Below are 23,033 nucleotides of genomic sequence, written 5' to 3'. Positions count from 1 at the left end.
GTGTTTGTGGCGAACAGAATCCAACGAATCAAGTCCACTACAGATCCCAAGCAATGGCAGTTTGTCAAGTCCGAAGATAATCCTGCGGATCATGCTTCGAGAGGCCTAACAGCAGCTCAGCTTGTCGCTTCCAACTGGTTTTCTGGACCAGACTTTCTTTGGGAAAAGGAGCTGCCCACAAGTGCTGTGATGGTGGGAAAGATTATGGACAATGATCCCGAACTACGGAAGGTCCAAGTGCTCAATACCAAAGCAACAGAAGACAGGACGTTGCTAGACCGCTTGTCAAAGTTTTCTGACTGGAAAAGAGCTGTCAAGGCCATTGCTCGTCTCAAGCACCTTGCTAAGCAGATTAAGGGTCTCAAACCTAAAACAAGTGATGTCACAAGCATTGAGGAAAGACAGGAAGCACAGTTTTTCATAATGAGATTGGTCCAAACAGAAGCATTCAGCAGGGAAATAAAAGGCATAAAACAATGCAAGGAAGTGAAACAAGATAAAACAAACAAGCTATACCAACTAAGCCCATTTGTGGATGAGTATGGTGTTCTCAGGGTTGAAGGACGTTTGACAAGGTCCAGTCTTCACCCGCATGTCAAGCATCCTGTAATACTGCCAAGGACAAGCCATGTGTCGTCCTTAAGCTGGGCATACACTGTGCGATATTTTGAATCGTATGAGACTGCCCCATCTCACACTGCACGACTAGATCGCGGAGTTCAAAAGTTCAGAGCCCACGATTTATGTTCTCACACTGTACGAGCCGATGCTTGGATGCGACCCGTCTGCTCACACTATACGATCATAATCCTCCCGTCGGACCTCTGTGTACTGGAAATATAATATATAATAAAATATCTGTACCGTTTCTGATTGGGTCGGCACTGCGCATCATTTTTAGACATAACAATGAACACATACCGCAAAAGTTGTGTCTCGCGGAGGAACCCGGCGTCCCAGCAAAATGAGAAGAGAAAAAAGAGTTGTTCCGAACAGTACAGCACAATGATAAAAACAAAATCACATTATGGGCGATTTTTATTATTTCACTTTAGTTTATAATTCATCTTCATTGTGGCCTCATATAACACTGTTTTAGTCATTTTTGTGCACTTTTCGGCTCATTATATTGTATTTTCTACATATTTGGGAAGACGAGGTTGCGCCAACATTGTATGACGTCAGGTTTGTTTACATCAGGGGCCGCTGTTATTGGTCCAGCGCGATCACGTGACGCGTCCGAAGCGCTCCTCGACACCGGCGCCGCTGGAAATAGTCCCGCTATTAAAATAACGATCTTGAAAATACTTCCCAAAAATCTGAGTTCAAACTTTTATCCTATGCTTAACATAAATAGCTCTTTTTTTAAAGTGAAAAGAATTTACACGCAGGAGGTGGGAACGAGATGAAACGAAAAGGTGGGTGACCTGACGGCCTACAGCAGACAGCGCACACACTGAAGGCTGATTTATGGTTCCGCGTTACACCAACGCAGAGCCTACGGCGCAGGGTACGCGGCGACCCGCACCGTACGTGGAAATGCGGTCTTTTTTTTGCTATTAAAACATGATTTGTAATGTGAATTTGCAACACTTAAACTACAAATAATAGTTTTTAAGGTGAAATCAGAGATTGCGCATGCTCTCTGTGAAAGGATGAGTCAAATCGGGTCGTAGCTGCTTCACCTGTGATTCCTTCACGAGGAGCGACCAGGATTTCAAACATGCTTGATTTTCTTGCGACCTCACGATTTATGATCGGGAGCTCGTCGTGAGGTGTTAATCTCTCGTCGTTACCCCACGTACACTGCACGAGGCACGAGCAACGATTGGGTCAAAATCGGGCCCGATCAAAAAAAAGTCGCACGACTGGAAAATCGGCTCAAAACGAGCCGATAATCGCACAGTGTATGCCCGGCTTTACAAGTATCACCACGAGAAGGTGCATCATCAAGGAAGAGGGATAACTGCTAATGAGTTGCGATCCAAAGGAATCTGGATCATAGGATGCAGCAGTGCAGTTGCCTCACACATTTACAAGTGCACAATGTGTAGAAGGTATAGAAGGAACACACAAGACCCAAAGATGGCAGATTTGCCAGAAGACAGAATGGACACGACACCTCCATTCACATATTGTGGCATAGATTGCTTTGGACCGTTTTATGTGAAGGAAGCCAGAAAGGAACTGAAGATGTATGGTCTTCTTTTCACTTGTATGTGCTCAAGAGCTATACATATTGAAATGCTGGATGATCTCACAACAGATGCTTTTATCAATGCATTACGTGCATTTATTGCAATACGCAGAAGAATAAGACAGCTGAGGTGTGATCAAGGCACCAACTTTGTAGGTGCAAAGAGAGAGTTCCTGAACGCAATGATGAACTTGGATCATGAACAGCTGAAAGAACATAATAATAATAATACCTTTATTTATAGAGCACTTTTCCAAACCAAGTCACAAAGTGCTTTACATGCAATTAAAAACAGGAAACAAACAATTAGTACAATTAAGACACAATTGAGAGATAAAAACAGACAAATAATACAATCAGTTAAACGCAAGTCTAAAATAGTGAGTTTTTAAAAGTGACTTAAAAGAAGACAGTGTGTTAGCTACCCTGATCTCCTCCGGCAGGTCGTTCCATAAGCGAGGGGCTAAAACAGAAAAGGCCCGGTCACCCTTGGTCTTTAAGTTGGACCAAGGAATGGCCAGGAATGACCCACCAGAGGATCTCAGGGTGCGTTCAGGCTCGTATGGGGTCAGGAGGTCAGCTATGTAATCAGGAGCTAGCCCCATACGAGCCTTAAAAGTAATAATTAAAATTTTAAAATCCACTCTAAAACGGACTGGGAGCCAGTGAAGGGACTTTAAAATTGGTGTGATGTGTTCTCTCCTGTTGGACCGGGTAATGAGTCTGGCTGCTGCATTTTGAATTAACTGTAGTTTATTTAGATTTTGCTGAGTGAGGCATGAAAAAAGTGAATTGCAGTAATCTAACCGGGATGAAATAAATGCATGTATAACTGTCTCTAAGTTTTTAGATGAAAGAAATGACCTGATTTTGGATATTTTTCTAAGATGGAAGAAGCATGATTGGACAACGGAATTTATATGCTGGTCGAAATTGAGGTGTTTGTCAAAAATAATACCGAGGTTTCTACAAGAAGTGGTGATGTTGGATGAAAGGGGACCAAGATGGGAAGAAATATGATTTTGTGATGAGTCTGGGCCTATGATGAGGATTTCTGTCTTCTCTGAGTTAAATTGTAAAAAGTTTGATGCCATCCAGTTATAGATATCTGCAATGCACATGTGGAGGTTATTTAGTTGATTGGAGTTGCTATTATCAAAGGAAAGGTATAATTGTGTATCATCGGCATAGAAATGGTATTTAATATTGTGTTTTGTAATAATATGACCTAGAGGAAGCATGTAAATGGAGAACAGTAATGGACCGAGAACAGAACCTTGAGGAACTCCATAATCTAATGGTGATGAAGATGACTGAAAATGACCAATTTCTACACAGAAAGACCTTTCGGACAGATAAGAACGGAACCAATCTAAAACCAACCCTGAAATGCCCACCCAATTTTTAAGACGCTCAATTAAAATATTATGATCAACAGTGTCAAAAGCCGCAGATAGATCCAACAGGAGTAGAACAGAGTGTTGACCATGATCAGCTGCTAAAAGAAGATCATTTAAAACCTTAAGAAGTGCCGTTTCTGTGCTAAAACCTGCTCTAAAACCCGACTGAAATCTCTCGAAGAGGTCATTACCGTTCATAAAAGAAATAATTTGATCTGCCACTACTTTTTCTAAAACTTTAGCGATAAATGGTAGTTTTGAGATTGGCCGGAAGTTATTGAGGATATCTGGGTCTAGTGAGGGTTTTTTAAGGAGAGGATGTATGACTGCCATTTTGAAATAATCAGGAACAAGACCAGATGAGAGCGATGAGTTGAATAGTTCCATCAGAATTGGACAGGTTATGGCAAGGGTTTCTTTTAGGAAATGGGTAGGAATGACATCGAGAGAGCAAGTTGAGTTTTTCATTTTGGAAATTTTTTCAGTGATATTTTCTATTGTAAGAAGGTCAAAGGAATTTAAGGTACGATTGATGCTAGGAGGAGAGGGTTCAGAGACAGGCAGGACAGTAAGTGAGATATTGTTTCGGATGTTTTTGATTTTATCTACAAAGAAAGAATGAAACTGTTCACATTTGTCAGTTGACGGTTCAATAATGGCAGGAGGTGGGCTTGAAGTACAGTTTACTACATTGAAAAGGAGTCTGGGATTAGATTTATGGTTGTTGATGAGGTCATTATAATATTTTTCTCTTGCCAATTTCACTGCGGAATTAAAAGTCTTCATTAAATCTCTTAAAATTTGGTGGTCTGCAGGCTTTTTGGAAACCTTCCATTTTCTTTCAGCTCTACGACACAACTGTTTCACTGATCTGATATCATTTGTTAGCCAAGGCTGAGGTGTGGTTTTATATTTTTTGATTTTTAAAGGAGCCACAAGATCCAGAATATTTTTACATGTTGAATTAAAATTAGTAGTGGCATCATTAATATTCACAGAAGAGTTAAAACCAAGGTCAGCAGAGGCAAAGGCATCATAAAATTTAGCAGCTGAAGTAGAGTTAAATGTGCGAGAGTATGAAGGAATAGTGTTGTTATTGTTGTTAATATTCTGAACGTAAGTATGAAAATGAAGTGATTTATGATCAGAAACCACACTCTCTAGGCATACAACATCACTCATTAGAATGCCATGATATAAAACTAGGTCAAGAACATGTCCCTTATTGTGCGTAGGTCCTGTCAGAGCACGAGAAAGGTTAAAAGTATGAAGTAATTTTAAGAAATCGGTAGCTAAAACATTGTTAGGGCAGCACACATGAATGTTAAAATCACCTAAAAGCAAGATATCTTTGTGTTTTGGCATGATAATGGAGAGCATTTCATAAAATTCATTAATAAAACCAGAGGAATTTGGTGGCCTGTAAACTAAAACACATAGCGTTTCAGACGAGCCTCGTAAAAGAAAGCACAAATACTCAAAAGATAGAAACACACCAAGATCAATCATTGAGCATTTAAAACTGTTTTTATAAAACACTACCACTCCACCACCCCTGCCTGAGGCCCTGGGTTTGTTAAAATACAAGAAGCCAGGGGGAGCTGTTTCAACAAGTGGCACAGTGTCATCTGTTGCCAACCAAGATTCAGTAATCATAAAAAAGTCAATATTATGGGCGGTAATAAAATCGTTGCAGATAAATGTTTTGTTCCCTAACGAACGAACATTAAAAAGACTAAAGGTGACAGGCAAGGGAGGAGGAGGAGGTACAGAACTGGGCTGACATTGGATGTGAGATAGCACTTCATGATTGGCACTTCTGTAGGAGGGAGGGTTGTGAGGCCTGTGGTTTATGCTTACAGGAATGTAACTGACATGGTAATGCAAGTTATTAACCATGCTGCAGGGTTGCTCTGGGACACTATAACTGTTATTGAAGGTTTTATTTGAATGAGTTAAGGCAGGCCATGAGGTAGCAGGACCCTCTCTAACAGAATTGGGTGTCAAAGTGAATTTCTTTGGGTCATGCTGGGAGGTGAGTCAGGACAGGTTAGAGGCTATGAAGTTGATAAAGTTTGATGTGAGTTTCCTGGTTCCCTTATGGTTTGGGTGTAGGCCATCAGATTTATAGAGATAATTTTTAGTCCAGAATGAATCAAAATTACTGATAAAACCATAGCCTGTTGCTGTGCAGAAATAATCTAACCACTGATGGAGGCCAAAGAGACGGCTGAAGCGCTCAGATCCAGCCGATAAGGTTGGTAGGGGACCAGATAGAATGCAGCGTTTTCCCAAACTCTCAATAGTTAAGGCCAGCGATTCAATGTCATGCTGCAGCTTGATTGATTGTCTGGAGGACATAACGTCATTCACCCCGCAATGCAATATGACTGTATGGACCGAGGGGTGGAGGTCAATCAGTGTTGGCGAGAGCTCAATTAAATCAGCTACTTTTCCACCAGAAAGACAGTAGGTAACAGCGCCCGGAAGTTTAACATATCTGACAATAGAGTCGCCTAAAACCAGGACTTCTGCTGTGTCAGTGTATTCAGTGCTACTGTATTTGGCGAGTTTAGGAGAGAGCTGGCGATTAACCGGGCAAGCTGTGTTAGCTACGTTAGCACCTTGGGAGGAGGCGGGTTCACGGTCAGATAAGGGGGCGTTGGCTGTATCAGTGCCAGCAAGTGCACGAGTGTTGTTTACCCTGGGACTACTGCACGCAGATGCTGGAGCTAAAAGTCGGGGACGTTTAACAGTGGGAGAGCTATCTCGGGAATTGCAACTGCTGGGTGAGAGGCAGCGTTTGGATGAAAGTTTAACTTCGGGAGCATGAAGAAGAGAGGACATTAAGTCGTCGGAGAGTTCAGCGAGAGGAGCAAAGTGATTGAAGAGCTGAGGGATGTTATCATCTTCATTGGGATTGTAGAGGGGAAGAGAAAGCGAAAAAACCCAGAAAAACAGCTTTAGATGCATGAGTGTCGGAAAACGGAGGCGGCGATTGTGTTTTTTGTACACCAAAAAAGGACGAGTGACGAGAGAGAGCATGTTTTTTATGTAAAAAAAAGGTTTATGTTTAAGAAGGTGCTGTTTGCAAAGAGCTTCAGGTCCTGTGTAATTACACTCCGACAGGTTATTCAAACTTTGGTATTATCACACCTTGACTACTGCTCAGTTATCTGGTCAAGTGCAGCGAAAAAAAATATAAACAAACTTCAGATAGTGCAGAATAGAGCAGCTCGCCTTGCACTCGGGTGTTCTATGAGAAAGGGTGATGACCAAATGCATTTTGATCTTGCATGGATGAAAGTAGAGGACAGATTAACACACAATTTACTAACATTATTCAGGAATATAACTGTGTCGAAACAACCAAACTGCCTGTTACTCAAAAATAACCTTTTCCCAAAACAGACCGGAGCACAGGACAAGACAAGTTAGCTGGGGTCATATTTCTATTCCATTACCGAGATCAAATGCAATGAAAAGAACTTGTATGTACAGGGCTATCTCACAGTGGAACAGATTGCCATTTACCATAACTAAAGCAACAAGCAGAGACAGTTTCAAAAAGCAACTAAAAAGGTTATTTTTGGGTACAGACATAAACAATGGTTAATATATATGTTTGATATACATTTTGTGATTTATTGTGTGGAAAATACAGCTCAATGTAGTTGCAGGTTGTGATGGTTACCACTACAGTGATGTTGCTGGTGTAATGATGTGGGTGGGATGTGGAGGGGGGGTTAATGGAGTGATGTAATTGTAATAACTTATGTATTTAGTTATGTATTCATACATTTAAAATGTAAAGTACTATGGGAAGTATATATATGTACAATTGTGCTTTTATATGAATGTATTTTAATTTTCATGGACCCCAGGAAGACTAGCGTTTTGCGTCCGCTAATGGGGATCCAAAATAAAAAACAAAACAAAAAAAACAAAAAACAAATATAAAGCCCAAAACGGCTTAGCTCCACATTATTTGCAAGACCTGATAGTGCCTTATGTTCCTGGCAGAGCTCTCCGCTCCCAGGGTGCAGGTTTACTCGTAGTTCCTAGAGTATCTAAATGTAGATTTGGAGGGCGGGCATTCTGCTATCAGGCACCATTACTCTGGAACCAACTTCCAATCTGGGTTAAGGAGGCTGACACCACCTCCACCTTTAAAACTAAACTTAAAACCTTTCTGTTTAGTAAAGCCTATAGTTAGTGTTTAGTAAACCTCTAGCTGGTGTTGGTAAATCTCTAGGTAGTGTAAACTCTAGTGTGTTAGAGTCAGTAGTCATAGTTGCAGCTATAGAACAAGACTATAATAGTTAGTCTCAAATATAGCTTGGTGGTAGATATGCTGCTATAGGCCTATGCTGCAGGGGAGCACCGACATGATCCGCTGGGCGGTGCCTCTCACCCTTCTTCTCCTCTCCTCTTCCCTTCCTCTCTTCTCCATTTCAATTTTTATTTATTATAAGTATCTCATAGCTATCGTTTTTGTCCATCGCTCCTGTAGTTTCTTGTGCCGGCCCCCCCTTTTTCTCTTTTTTTTTCTCTCTTGTACATGGTGCAGCATCCTCTGCCGGTGGCGAAGAGCATCTCTGAATGCACAACACCGGAACCTGCAGTGTGGGAGTGAGAGGGGCAGGGTAACGGCCCGTTCAGGCGGGGGAGAGGTTTGTCCGTCAAGACTCCTCTCCCTTCTCAACCTTTCCCCGACCCTGCACCCCAACCTGGGGCTTGCTGATTGGGCTGGAGCTTCGGGAGTTGCGGTCATCCCGTTGCTGCTTCCACCTGCCTGCTGTGCTGCTGACGTCCCCAACCCCCAAGTCTGGCCCTCGGCAGGAGGGTCCCCCCTTATAATCCAGGTCCTGGTCCAGGTTTCTTCCCTCCTAAAGGGGAGTTTTTCTTGCCACTGTTTGGCTTAAGGTTTTTCTCCCACTAGGGGAGTTTTTACCTGCCATTGTTTATGTAATAATTGCTCGGGGGTTTATGTTTATGTTCTGGGTCTCTGGAAAGCATCTGGAGACAACTTTTGTTGTATTAGACGCTATATAAATAAAATTGAATTGAATTGAATTCTAAACTTTTTCCTCACCTGTTTTTCTGGATATATCATCTGGACTTCAAATTTCCATCAAACTTACACAAATAGATAATCCAGTTATTAACATGGAACAATATCTGACCAAGTTTGACTCTACATGATTAGTTGGAACAAAATAAAAGCCTGGATTTTTAAACTTTTATCTAATAGTCATGCAAAAGCTGGGAGGCCATTACGCAGACTCACATCTGAGCCAAAAAAAACAAACCTTCCCCTCTCTGGATTGAGGCTAAACTGGTTTCCACTCCCTTCTCAGGAACACAGAGTTTAGTCAGTATGTTTCCTGGTTCCCCACTACATATATAAGACAGCTTAGAGACTGGACTAATCACTGTGCTGGAACATACAAGAACTACTACGGATCAATGTGTTGATTACTTGGAGACACTTTTATTCATCTAAGTTAAAACAAAACTTGACACCTTTACTACAGTCGAGAGCTGAAATGGAGAAGAGAGGAAACGTGTTGGATTCACTAATGTACTCTTGTTCGATCTGTCTGGATCTGCTGAAGGATCCAGTAACGATTCCCTGTGGACACAACTACTGCATGGACTGTATTAAAACATGCTGGGATGACGAGGATCACAGAGGAGTCCACAGCTGTCCTCAGTGCAGGAAGACCTTCACGCCAAAACCTGTTCTGGTGAGAAACAGCATGTTAGCAGAGTTAGTGGAGGATCTAAAGAAGACTGGACTACAAGCTGCTCCAGGTGACCCCTCCAAGAACCTGCAGGAGAACATCTGCTCTCGTCACGATGAGGTGATGAAGATCTTCTGTCGTACGGATCAGCAGAGTATCTGTTATCTGTGTACGATGGATGAACATAAAGGTCATGAAACAGTCTCAGCTGCAGCAGAAAGATGTGAGAAGCAGAAGGAGCTGGAGGAGAGTCGACAACAAATCCAGCAGAGAATCCAGGACAGAGAGAAAGACGTGGAGCTTCTTCAGCAGGAGGTGGAGGACATTAATGTCTCTGCTGATAAAGCAGTGGAGGACAGTGAGAAGAGCTTCAACGAGGTGATCCGTCTCCTCCAGAAGAGAAGCTCCGATGTGAAGCAGCAGGTCAGATCCCAGCAGGAACAGGAAGTGAGTCGAGTCAAAGATCTTCAGGAGAAACTGCAGCAGGAGATCACTGACCTGAAGAGGAGAGAAGCTGAGATGAAGCAGCTCTCAGACACCGAGGACCACAACCAGTTCCTCCACAACTACCCCTCACCGTCACCCCTCAGTGGCTCCACACTCTCATCCAGCATCCAGATTCGTCCTCTCAGGTACTTTGAGGACGTGACAGCAGCTGTGTCAGAGACTATAGAGAAACTACAGGACCTTCTGAGAGAGACGTGGACAAACATCTCACTGTCAGTGGCTGAAGTGGATGTTTTACTGTCGGAACCAGAACCAAAGACCAGATATGGATTCTTGAAATATTCAAGAAATATCACTCTGGATCCAAACACTGCAAACTCATATCTGTTACTGTCTGATGGGAACAGAAAAGTGACAAGGATGAATGAAAAACAGTCATATTCTGATCATCCAGACAGATTCACTGATTGGTTAATAATAATAATTAAAGCTGCAAGCAGCGATGAACGGGCCCTCGCACTCACGGCCACCGCCCCCCATAAGCATATCAGAAAAGACACCACCCACGACTTCCTATGTCAAACCATTCAAAAGTTATAGCAGAAAAAAGGGACAACCAATCAGAAGAAGGGGCGGGGCTAATTCAGGCCAATGAAGGTCAAGGACTCATTACAGAGTCCCATGACACCACCCACGACTTCCTATGTCAAACAATTAAAATGTTATAGCAGAAAAAAGGGACAACCAATGACAAGAAGGGGCAGGGCTAATTCAGGCCAATGAAGGTCAAGGACTCCATACAGAATCTGATGACACCACCCACGACTCTCTATGTTAAACCATTCCAAAGTTATAGCAGAAAATCGGGACAACCAATCAGAAGAAGGGGCGGGGCTAATTAAGGTCAACGAAGCTTAAGAACTCATTACAGAGTCCCATGACACCACCCACGACTTCCTATGTCAAACCATTAAAAAGTTATAGCAGAAAAAAGGGACAACCAATCAGAAGAAGAGGCGGGGCTAATTCTGGCCAATGAAGGTCAAGGACTCCATAAAGAATCTGATGACACCACCCAGGACTCTCTATGTCAAACCATTCCAATGTTATAACAGAAAATCGGGACAACCAATCAGAAGAAGGGGCGGGGCTAATTAAGGCCAACGAAGCTTAAGGACTCATTACAGAGTCCCATGACACCACCCACAACTTCCTATGTCAAACCATTCAAAAGTTATGGCAGATAAAAGTATTCTAGGGGGCGCTGTTGAGCCGTTAGGCCACGCCCACTAATGCAAACCATGAAATCAAATTTATCGCCAAGTCTGGCTTGCATGCAAAAGTTGGTGACTTTTGGAGAACTATCAAATATGGACCAATCACATGAAGGGGGGGCGCGCCTTTTGGCATCTAGCGTCGCCACGGTAACACTTTTGAAAGAGAAAAGTAATGCGTGGTGTCGCAGGATGTAGACGCACATTTTGATGTATAACACACCTGGGTGCACGTTACGGTTTGGGCTGAATTAACTGCCGAAGGAATGGCATAAATTTCGCCAAAATGACACAATTTATTCAAAATGGCTGACATCCTGTTCGGTTTCAGCCATGGCTCCAAGAGACTTTTCTTTAAGTTGTGCCATGATACAGGTGTGTAGCGATTTTCGTGCATTTACGTCAAACCGTATTGTGGGGCTTGAGGCACAAAGTTTTCCGGGGGGCGCTGTTGAGCTGTTAGGCCACGCCCATTAATGCAAACCATGAAATATCAAATTTATCGCCAGGCCTGGCTTGCATGCCAAATTTGGTGCCTTTTGGGGAACTATCAAATATGGACCAATCAGATGAAGGGGGGGTGCGCTTGTTGGCATCTAGCGTCGCCACGGTAACACTTTTGAAAGAGAAAAGTAATGCGTGTAGTCGCAGGATGGAGACGCACATTTTGTTGTATAACACATCTGGGTTCACGATACGGTTCGGGCTGAATTAACTCTCGAAGGAATGGCATATATTGCTCCAAAATTACGCAATTAATTCAGAATGTTCAAAATGGCCGACTTCCTGTTCGGTTTCGGCCATGGCGCCAAGAGACTTTTCTTTTAGTTGCGACATGATACAGGAGTGTACCGATTTTCGTGCATGTACGTCAAACCGTATTGTGGGGCTTGAGGCACAAAGTTTTCCGGGGGGCGCTGTTGAGCCATTTTGCCACGCCCATTAATATAAACCATTAAATATCAAATTTTTCGCCAGGCCTGACTTGCATGCAAAATTTGGTGACTTTTTGGGCACGTTTAGGGGGGCAAAACGGCCCTCCTTTCGTCAGAAGAAAAAAGAAAGAAAGAAAGAAAGAAAAAAAAAAATTCCTACAGATACAATAGGGCCTTCGCACTGAAGGTGCTCGGGCCCTAATAATAATGACTTGGATTTATATAGCGCCCTTCAAGGCACCCAGAGCGCTTTACAGAAACCATTATTCATTCATACACATTCTCTCCGGTGTTGGTAGCTACATTGTAGCCACAGCTGCCCTGGGGCAGACTGACAGAAGCGTGGCTGCCATATCGCGCCAAACGGCCCCTCTGACCACCACCGACATTCATACACATTCACACACATTCACACGGGGCAAGGTGGGTAAGGTGTCTTGCCCAAGGACACTACGACAGCAAACTGGGATAGAGCGGGATTCGAACCGCCAACCTTCCGATCATTGGACGACCCGCTCTACCACCTGAGCTACTAGTCTACGAGCTAGTAGTCGATTAGGATCGGTTAGAGGTCCTGAGTAGTGAGAGTCTGACTGGACGGTGTTACTGGGAGGTGGAGTGGAGAGGAAAAGAAGTCTATGTTGTGGTCGTATACAAGAACATCAGCAGAAAAGGAAACTCAAATGATTCTAAATTTGGATGCAACAACAAAAGCTGGTCTTTGCGTTGTGACACCAACAGTTACACATTCTGGCACAACAACATTAAAACTCGTGTCTCAGGTCCTCGTTCCTCCCGAGTTGGAGTTTACCTGGACCACGGAGCTGGTCTTCTGTCCTTCTACAGCGTCTATGAGACCATGACCCTCCTCCACAGAGTCCAGACCTCCTTCACCCAGCCGCTCCACGCTGGACTTTCACCTGGTGGTTCAGCTGAGCTTGTTAAAGTTAAGTAATTTAACCATCAGTGTATCAACTGTGTAACAAGAAAACGGTTGGAACAAAAACTAAACTGATGAAAGAAATCAAGTTTGTGGTTTTAAATAAACAAGTGCGTAAATAATGAAGAAGTAACAAAAACATGACCTTGTATGAGAGAGAAATGTGTTTTTAACTGGTGATTGAAATAATATATTGGTGATTATAAAACCTGTAATTTCTTATTTCTTAGATTGAATCACTGTAATCTATTACTATCATGGAACAATGATACTTATGTTAAACATTTAGACGTTGTGGGTTCTGAGTGGGTTTGATTGATCATTATCAATGAATCAAATGTAAATATAAACTGGAATCAGTTAAATCATTAATTCATTCATTTTAATTGTATATCTTTTAGTTTCTTTAGGGTTTTTCCAACATCTCAAATTTGTATATCTGTTGTTTTTTTTCGTTACATCTATGAAAAAAAAGTTTCTGTTTTTAAGACATGAATTGTTGAAATAAAACAAACATTTTGAAAAAGTTGTGTGATATCAGAATGGACTTTTTCCTCATTAGCTTGTCATCCAGGTGTCGACAGCTCCGTCCATGAACCGTTTCTTGTATCAGGGAGTTGCAGGGAAGCAGTGAGAAACATCTAAAACAGGGGTGTCCAAAGTGGGTCCTCGAGCGCTGCTGTTCTCCACATTCTAGATGTTTCCCTGTTTCTACACACCTGATTCTAATTCATGGTCGTCATCAGCTCGACTTCAAGGTCTGCATAACTCTGTTAAGGACACAGCCATGTCTGTCAGGGTGCGTTAAAGCAGGGAAACATCTAAAACCTGCAGGACACCGGCCCTTAAAGACTCAAGTTTGACACCTGCTGTGCCACAAAGGGGGTGATGGTTCAGTTATTAGAGAGTTATGAATACGTTTCTTACGATAATTATTAATAATTAATAATAAATAATAATAAAACTTCCGGAAGATATGGCAAACTCCATCACGTTTCACCGCGTCCATCGCCTAGGAGGAAGAAGATCGGAAGCCCAGAGACCTAGACCCATTGTTGCCAAGTTTGAACACTATAAGCAGAAGGAGCAGGTGAGAAGCCGAGGGCCACAGGGAGCCAGTTCCCCCGGGAGATCCTGGACTGTCGCCGAGTCCTCTTCCCGGTCCGGAGGAAGCTCATGGCTGAGGGAGCGAGGGCCGTTATCACCGTGGACAAACTGTACGTGAACGGACAACTATACCGCGATCCCAACATCACTCCCTGGCTCTGCTAAAAAGGATGAGTACAAATGTACTTTCTTCTTCTCTCTTTCTTTCTCACTAAATGCTGATTAGATAGATATAGCTACATAAAACATTTTTGGTACATATTAATGTATTAATAATTATTGCTCTGCTAGTCTCGGCAAGTCATAGGCTCACACTTGTGATTGCCCCTTTCATTCTTTTTTTCTTTTATTATGATTAGAATTATTTCCCTCCCCCCACCTCACTCCCTTTCCCCATTCTTTTTCTTTTTTCCCTCTATGTCCCACCCTGCTGCACTTTCTGTTTTTGTTTGGTAAACTGGTACAAATACACATATCACACATTTAGAATAACAAGGCACACACATATACAACAGTTTCTCATGCAACATTACCATTTACATATAATATTACTTTCAATGATTGGATTATGGATAAATTAAAGTTCCTGAATTGGAATGTAAATGGAGCCGGGAACAGGGCGAAGAGACTGAAACTTCTTAATCAGATAAAAACCCTGCAGGCAGACATTGTCCTACTACAAGCGACGCACTTAGTTAAAGCTTCTGCAGATACATTGGCCACGGCACAGTTTCCGCATGCTTTCTCAGCCTGTTACAACTCCAGACAAAGAGGGGTAGCAATTCTCATTAATAAAAGAGTAAATTTTACTGTAAAGGACACACACATTGACTCAGAGGGTAGATATTTAATATTAGTCTTGCAAATTCAAAGCTTGAATTTATGCATTTCTAATATATATGGTCCAAATGTTGATGACTCCTCGTTTTTTCACTCTTTTTTCACCTCACTTTCTGCTCACCTAGACAACACAGTCATCATCGGAGAAGACCTCAACCTGGTTCTGGACCCTGGAGTGGACAGGCTCAGTAATGCAAGCGGACACAGGAGTTGGCAGTCAGTAGGTATTGTTAAACAATATATGAATGATCTGTGTCTTTACGATACCTGGCGTTCTCTTCACCCAACTCTAAGGGACTACACTTTTTTCTCAGCTGTGCATCACTCACATTCTAGGAAGAGGAATTGGAGAAAGACCATCAAACATGTTTTCCATGTAAACACATTCACTGTTCTCATTGTAAAACAGCCGTTTCTATGAACCTCTCTCTGTCAGGAGAAAGGATTTGTTCTGGCACCAACACCGGCTCTGCTGCAGCACAAAACCCCTGCACACATCTGCACACAGTCGTGACGCTGACACCAAGAAGATGTCCAATCCTCCGGTGCGCTGAACCAGTAGCAAGTTTCCACAGTGCAACGGCCACTCTTTTCTTCAAGCCCACACATTTGCATAATCTCAGGTCTTGATGCTTCGTTCGTTCGTTCGTTCGTTCGTTCGTTCGTTCGTTCGTTCGTTCGTTCGTTCGTTCGTTCGTTCGTTCGTTCGTTCGTTCGTTCGTTCGTTCGTTCGTTCGTTCGTTCGTTCGTTCGTTCGTTCGTTCGTTCGTTCGTTCGTTCGTTCGTTCGTTCGTTCGTTCGTTCGTTCGTTCGTTCGTTCGTTCGTTCGTTCGTTCGTTCGTTCGTTCGTTCGTTCGTTCGTTCGTTCGTTCGTTCGTTCGTTCGTTCGTTCGTTCGTTCGTTCGTTCGTTCGTTCGTTCGTTCGTTCGTTCGTTCGTTCGTTCGTTCGTTCGTTCAACATGGAACAATATCTGACCAAGTTTGACTCTACATGATTAGTTGGAACAAAATAAAAGCCTGTATTTTTAATCTTTTATCTAACAGTCATGCAAAAGCTGGGAGGCCATCACGCAGATTCACATCTGAGCCAAAAAAAACAAACCTTCCCCTCTCTGGATTGAGGCTAAACTGGTTTCCAGTCCCTTCTCAGGAACACAGAGTTTATTGATGGGGATCTTACATTTAAAACACACATTATGGAAAAAAGGCAAGAAAAAGGGCGAAATTTAAAGGAAGAAAGGCAAAAAAGGTGAAATTTGAAGGAAAAAATGCGAATTTGAAGGAAAAAAGGCGAATAAAAGGTGAAAAAAAAGGTGAAATTTGAAGGAAAAAAGGCAAAAAGGGCGTAATTTGAAGGAAAAAAGGCGAAAAAAAGGCGAAATTTGAAGGAAAAAAGGCGAAATTTGAAGGAAAAAAGGTGAAATTTGAAGGAAAAAAGGTGAAAAAAAGGTGAAATTTGAAGGAAAAAAGGTGAAAAAAAGGTGAAATTTGAAGGAGAAAAGGTGAAAAAAGGCGAAATTTGAAGGAAAAAAGGCGAAAAAAAGGTGAAATTTGAAGGAAAAAAGGCAAAACAAGGTGAAATTTGAAGGAAAAAAGGCGAAATTTAAAGGAAAAAAGGCAAAACAAGGTGAAATTTGAAGGAAAAAAGGCAAAGAAAAGGCGAAATTTGAAGGAAAAAAGGCGAATAAAAGGCAAAAAAAAGGTGAAATTTGAAGGGAAAAGGCAAAAAAAGGTGAAATTTGAAGGAAAAAAGGCAAAAAAAGGTGAAATTTGAATGAAAAAGGGCAAAAAAGGTGAAATTTGAAGGAAAAAATGCGAAATTTGAAGGAAAAAAGGCGAATAAAAGGCGAAAAAAAAGGTGAAATTTGAAGGAAAAAAGGCAAAAAGGGCGTAATTTGAAGGAAAAAAGGTGAAACAAAGGCGAAATTTGAAGGAAAAAAGGCGAAATTTGAAGGAAAAAAGGTGAAAAAAAGGTGAAATTTGAAGGAAAAAAGGCGAAAAAAAGGTGAAATTTGAAGGAAAAAAGGTGAAAAAAAGGCGAAATTTGAAGGAAAAAAGGCGAAGAAAAGGTGAAATTTGAAGGAAAAAAGGCAAAACAAGGTCAAATTTGAAGGAAAAAAGGCGAAATTTAAAGGAAAAAAGGCAAAACAAGGTGAAATTTGAAGGAAAAAAGGTGAAGAAAAGGCGAAATTTGAAGGAAAAAAGGCGAATAAAAGGTGAAATTTGAAGGAAAAAAGGCGAAAAAAAGGTGAAATTTGAAGGGAAAAGGCAGAAGAAAGGCGAAATTTGAAGGAAAAGGGCAAAAAAAGGTGAAATTTGAAGGAAAAAGGCAAAAAAATGTGAAATTTGAAGGAAAAAAGGCAAAAAAGGTGAAATTTGAAGGAAAAAATGCGAAATTTGAAGGAAAAAAGGCGAATAAAAGGCGAAAAAAAAGGTGAAATTTGAAGGAAAAAAGGCAAAAAAAGGTGAAATTTGAAGGAAAAAAGAATTCATTCATTCATTCATTCATTCATTCATTCATTCATTCATTCATTCATTCATTCATTCATTCAACATGGAACAATATCTGACCAAGTTTGACTCTACATGATTAGTTGGAACAAAATAAAACCCTGTATTTTTAATCTTTTATCTAATAGTCATGCAAAAGCTGGGAGGCCATCACGCAGATTCACATCTGAGCCAAAAAAACAAACCTTCCCCTCTCTGGATTGAGGCTAAACTGGTTTCCAGTCCCTTCTCAGGAACACAGAGTTTATTGATGGGGATCTTACATTTAAAACACACATTACGGTCTCTAAACTAAGGGTGAAACTCGGTTTTTATTACAGAAACAAGGCATGTTTTTCCCTCAGAGCACGAACGTTTCTGATTTCGGCTACTTTTCTGCCTGTTCTTGATTACGGTGATGTTGTGTACGTGTGTGCGGTTGATTCTGGTCACCACTTAGTTCTACGGTTCATAACTGGTTGTATCATCTCACTCACCACTGTTAGCTGTATGCTAAAGCTGGCTTTGCCTTCTCTGAATGTTAGACGTTTTACACACTGGATCACTCTGATTATAAGGCTCAGTTCCTGTTTATTTATGTTTATTTCTTCAGAGAACTAAAAGCCATTCTGCTTTAAGATCAAATTACATTTTGCATCTGGCTGTTCCTCGTGTTCGGACTAACTTGGGGAAAAAAGCTTTTAGTTTCTCTGCACCCTCTGCTTGGAATATCCTCCAATTTGAACTGAAAATTCCTGAACTTATTTCACTTGGAGCCTTTCGCTCACTTAAAAACCTTTCGGCAGTGCCTGTGTTTTTTTTGTACGTGGTGCAGCATCTTCTGCTGGTGGCGAAAGCATCTCTTAATGCACAACACCAGATCCTGCAGCGTGGGAGTGAGAGAGGCAGGGTAACAGCCCGGTCAGGCGGGGGAGAGGTTTGTCCGTCAAGACTCCTCTTCCTGGCCGTGCCCCTTCTCAACCTTTTCCCGACCATGAACCTAACCTGGGACTTGCTGATTGGGCCGGAGCTTCGGGAGCTGCATGCTGGCCTCATCCCGTTGCTGCTTCCACCTGCCTGCTGTGCTGTTGATGTCCCCGACCCCCAAGTCTGGCCCTCGGCAGGAGGGTCCCCCCTTACCCCCAGGTTTCTTCCCCCCTTATGATCCAGGTCCTGCTCAAGGTTTCTTCCCCCCTTATGATCCAGGTCCTGGTCCAGGTCCAGGTCCAGGTTTCTCCCTCCTAAAGGGGAGTTTTTCTTGCCACTGTTTGGCTTTTCTCCCACTAGGGGAGTTTTTACCTGCCATTGTTTATGTAATAATTGCTCGGGGGTTTATGTTCATGTTTATGTTCATGTTCTGGTTCTGGAAAGCGTCTAGAGACAACTTTTGTTGTATTAGACGCTATATAAATAAAATTGAATTGAATTGAATTCTTAACTTTTTCCTCACCAGTTTTTCTGGATATATCATCTGGACTTCAAATTTCCCTCAAACTTACACAAATAGATAATCCAGTTATTAACATGGAACAATATCTGACCAAGTTTGACTCTACATGATTAGTTGGAATAAAATAAAAGCCTGGATTTTTAATCTTTTATCTAATGTCATGCAAAAGCTGGGAGGCCATCACGCAGACTCACATCTGAGCCAAAAAAAACAAACCTTCCCCTCTCTGGATTGAGGCTAAACTGGTTTCCACTCCCTTCTCAGGAACACAGAGTTTAGTCAGTATGTTTCCTGGTTCCTCACTACATATATAAGACAGCTTAGAGACTGGACTAATCACTGTGCTGGAACATACAAGAACTACTACGGATCAATGTGTTGATTACTTGGAGACACTTTTATTCATCTTAGTTAAAACAAAACTTGACACGTTCACTACAGTCGAGAGCTGAAATGGAGAAGAGAGGAAACGTGTTGGATTCACTAAAGTACTCTTGTTCGATCTGTCTGGATCTACTGAGGGATCCGGTGATGATTCCGGAGAAACTGCAGCAGGAGATCACTGACCTGAAGAGGAGAGACGCTGAGCTGGAGCAGCTCTCAGACACCGAGAACCACAACCAGTTCCTCCACAACTACCCCTCACCGTCACCCCTCAGTGGCTCCACACTCTCATCCAGCATCCAGATTCGTCCTCTCAGGTACTTTGAGGACGTGACAGCAGCTGTGTCAGAGACCAGAGAGAAACTACAGGACCTTCTGAGAGAGACGTGGACAAACATCTCACTGTCAGTGGCTGAAGTGGATGTTTTACTGTCCGAACCAGAACCAGAACCAGAACCAAAGACCAGAGCTGGGTTCTTGAAATATTATAGAAAAATAACTCTGGATCGAAACACAGCAAACTCATATCTGTTACTGTCTGAGGGGAACAGAAAAGTGACAGACATGAAAGAAAAACAGTCATATTCTGATCATCCAGACATATTCAGTTATTGGAGTCAGGTCCTGAGTAAAGAGGGTCTGACTGGACAGTGTTACTGGGAGGTGGAGTGGAGAGGAAAAGAAGTCTATGTTGCAGTCGTATACAAGAACATCAGCAGAAAAGGAAACTCAAATGATTGTAGACTTGGATACAACAACAAAAGCTGGTCTTTGTGTTGTGACACCAACAGTTACACATTCAGGCACAACAACATCCAAACTCGTGTTTCAGGTCCTGCTTCCTCCAGAGTTGGAGTTTACCTGGACCACGGAGCTGGTCTTCTGTCCTTCTACAGCGTCTCTGAGACCATGACCCTCCTCCACAGAGTCCAGACCTCCTTCACTCAGCCGCTCTACGCTGGACTTTCACTTTGGGGTGATAATTCAGCTGAGCTTGTTAACGTTAAGTAATTTAACCATCAGTGTATCAACTGTGTTACAAGAAGACGGTTGGAACAAAAACTAAACTGATGAAAGAAATCAAGTTTGTGGTTTTTAATGAACAAGTGCGTAAATAATGAAGAAGTAACAAAAACATGACCTTGTATGAGAGAGAAATGTGTTTTTAACTGGTGATTGAAATAATATATCGGTGATTATAAAACCTGTAATTTCTTATTTCTTAGATTGAATCACTGTAATCTATTACTATCATGGAACAATGATACTTATGTTAAACATTTAGACGTTGTGGGTTCTGAGTGGGTTTGATTGATCATTATCAGTGAATTAAATGTAAATATAAACTGGAATCAGTTAAATGATTAATTAATTCCTTTTAGTTGTATATCTTTTAGTTTTTTAAGGGTTTTTCCAACATCTCAGATTTGTATATCTGTTGTTTTTTTTCTTTACATCTATGAAAAAAAAAGTTTCTGTTATTAAGACATGAAATGTTGAAATAAAATAAACATTTTGAAAAAGTTGTGTGATATCAGAATGGACTTTTTCCTCATTAGCTTGTCATCCAGGTGTCGACAGCTCCGTCCATGAACCGTTTCTTGTATCAGGGAGTTGCAGGGAAACAGTGAGAAACATCTAAAACAGGGGTGTCCAAAGTGGGTCCTCGAGCGCTGCTGTTCTCCACATTCTAGATGTTTCCCTGTTTCTACACACCTGATTCTAATTCATGGTCGTCATCAGCTCGACTTCAAGGTCTGCATAACTCTGTTAAGGACACAGCCATGTCTGTCAGGGTGCGTTAAAGCAGGGAAACATCTAAAACCTGCAGGACACCGGCCCTTAAAGACTCAAGTTTGACACCTGCTGTGCCACAAAGGGGGTGATGGTTCAGTTATTAGAGAGTTATTAATATGTTTATTACGATAATTATTAATAATTAATCATAAATAATAATAAAACTTCCGGAAGATATGGCGAACTCCATCACGTTTCCCCCGCGTCCATCGCTAAGCAGGAAGAAGATTGGAAGCCCAGAGACCTAGACCCGTTGTTGCCAAGTTTGAACACTATAAGCAGAAGGAGCAGGTGAGAAGCCGAGGGCCACAGCTACGCGGATTGCCGTTCTCCGTGAATGACCAGTTCCCCCGGGAGATCCTGGACCGTCGCCGAGTCCTCTTCCCGGTCCGGAGGAAGCTAATGGCTGAGGGAGCGAGGGCCGTTATCACCGTGGACAAACTGTACGTGAACGGACAACTGTACCGCGATCCCAACATCACTCCCTGGCTCTGCTAAAAAGGATGAGTACAAATGTACTTTCTTCTTCTCTCTTTCTTTCTCACTAAATGGTGATTAGATTAGATATAGCTACATAAACACTTGGTGATTAGATTAGATATAGCTACATAAAACATTTTCGGTACATATTAATAATTCTTGCTCTGCTAGTCTCGGTATGTCATAGGCTCACACTTGCGATTGCCCCTTTCTTTCTTTTTTTTCTTTTCTCTATTTTTTTATGATTAGAATTATTTCCCTCCCCCCCACCTCACTCCCTTTCCCCATTCTTTTTCTTTTTTCCCTCTATGTCCCACCCTACTGCACTTTCTGTTTTTGTTTGGTAAACTGGTACAAATACACATATCACACATTTAGAATAACATGGCACACATACAACAGTTTCTCATGCAACATTACCATTTACATATAATGTTACTTTCAATGATTGGATTATGGATAAATTAAAGTTCCTGACTTGGAATGTAAATGGAGCCGGGAACAGGGCGAAGAGACTGAAACTTCTTAATCAGATAAAAACCCTTCAGGCAGACATTGTCCTACTACAAGACGCACTTAGTTAAAACTTCAGCAGATACATTGGCCACGGCACAGATTCCGCATGTTTTCTCAGCCTGTTACAACTCCAGACAAAGAGGGGTAGCAATTCTCATTAATAAAAGAGTACATTTCACTGTAAAGGACACACACATTGACTCAGAGGGTAGATATTTAATATTAGTCTTGCAAATTCAAAGCTTGAATTTATGCATCTCTAATGTATATGGTCCAAATGTTGATGACTCCTTGTTTTTTCACTCTTTTTTCACCTCACTTTCTGCTCACCTAGACAACACAGTCATCATCGGAGGAGACCTCAACATGGTTCTGGACCCTGGAGTGGACAGGCTCAGTAATGCAAGCGGACAGCAAGTATTTGTAAACAATATATGAATGATCTGTGTCTTTGCTATACATGGCGTTCTCTTCACCCCACTCTAAGGGACTACACTTTTTTCTCAGCTGTGCATCACTCACATTCTAGGAAGAGGAATTGGAGAAAGACCATCAAACGAGTTTTCCATGTAAACACATTCACTGTTCTCATTGTAAAACAGCCGTTTCTCTGAACCTCTCTCCGTCAGGAAAAAGGATTTGTTCTGGCACCAACACCGGCTCTGCTGCAGCACAAAACCCCTGCACACATCTGCACACATCTGCACACATCTGCACACATCTGCACACAGTCGTGACGCTGACACCAAGAAGATGTCCAATCCTCCGGTGCGCTCAACCAGTAGCAAGTTTCCACATTGCGATGGCCACTCTTTTCTTCAAGCCCACATATTCCCATAATCTCAGGTCTTGATGCTCCGTAGCTGGATGCCGTTTGTTGCACAAGATGCTGAATATTTCTTCAGACTTCCAGAAGTTTCTACTCTCACTGTGCATCCGTGAAACTGGGAACAATAACGCCTGAGAGGCTCGATTGAACGCTCAGACCGGCGGTTGTCAAATAAAAAGACGTCACCGGCATTTGAGGCC

At 42.0% G+C, this 23,033-nt stretch overlaps 3 protein-coding genes across 3 annotated transcripts in view; 2 read left to right on the top strand and 1 right to left on the bottom strand.

The window, feature by feature from the left end:
* Positions 1 to 23,033, bottom strand: part of LOC133420907 (secretory phospholipase A2 receptor-like) — a 261,469-nt gene that overhangs the window by 195,861 nt on the left and 42,575 nt on the right. The gene's annotated exons all lie outside the window — the stretch shown is intronic.
* Positions 9,055 to 13,289, top strand: LOC133420556 (tripartite motif-containing protein 16-like protein). The gene is made up of 2 exons (XM_061710252.1): positions 9,055 to 10,283; positions 12,587 to 13,289. Exons 1-2 carry the CDS (start codon positions 9,147 to 9,149, stop codon positions 12,953 to 12,955), a joined length of 1,506 nt encoding a protein of 501 aa, XP_061566236.1. The 5' UTR covers positions 9,055 to 9,146; the 3' UTR covers positions 12,956 to 13,289.
* On the top strand, positions 19,151 to 20,676 carry LOC133420594 (tripartite motif-containing protein 16-like protein). Its single transcript, XM_061710320.1, has one exon. It carries the CDS (start codon positions 19,281 to 19,283, stop codon positions 20,220 to 20,222), a length of 942 nt encoding a protein of 313 aa, XP_061566304.1. The 5' UTR covers positions 19,151 to 19,280; the 3' UTR covers positions 20,223 to 20,676.

This window comes from Cololabis saira, chromosome 20, assembly GCF_033807715.1.
Source record: "Cololabis saira isolate AMF1-May2022 chromosome 20, fColSai1.1, whole genome shotgun sequence".
Taxonomy (NCBI): Eukaryota; Metazoa; Chordata; class Actinopteri; order Beloniformes; family Belonidae; genus Cololabis; species Cololabis saira.
This window is presented reverse-complemented; position numbering and strand designations above follow the sequence as displayed.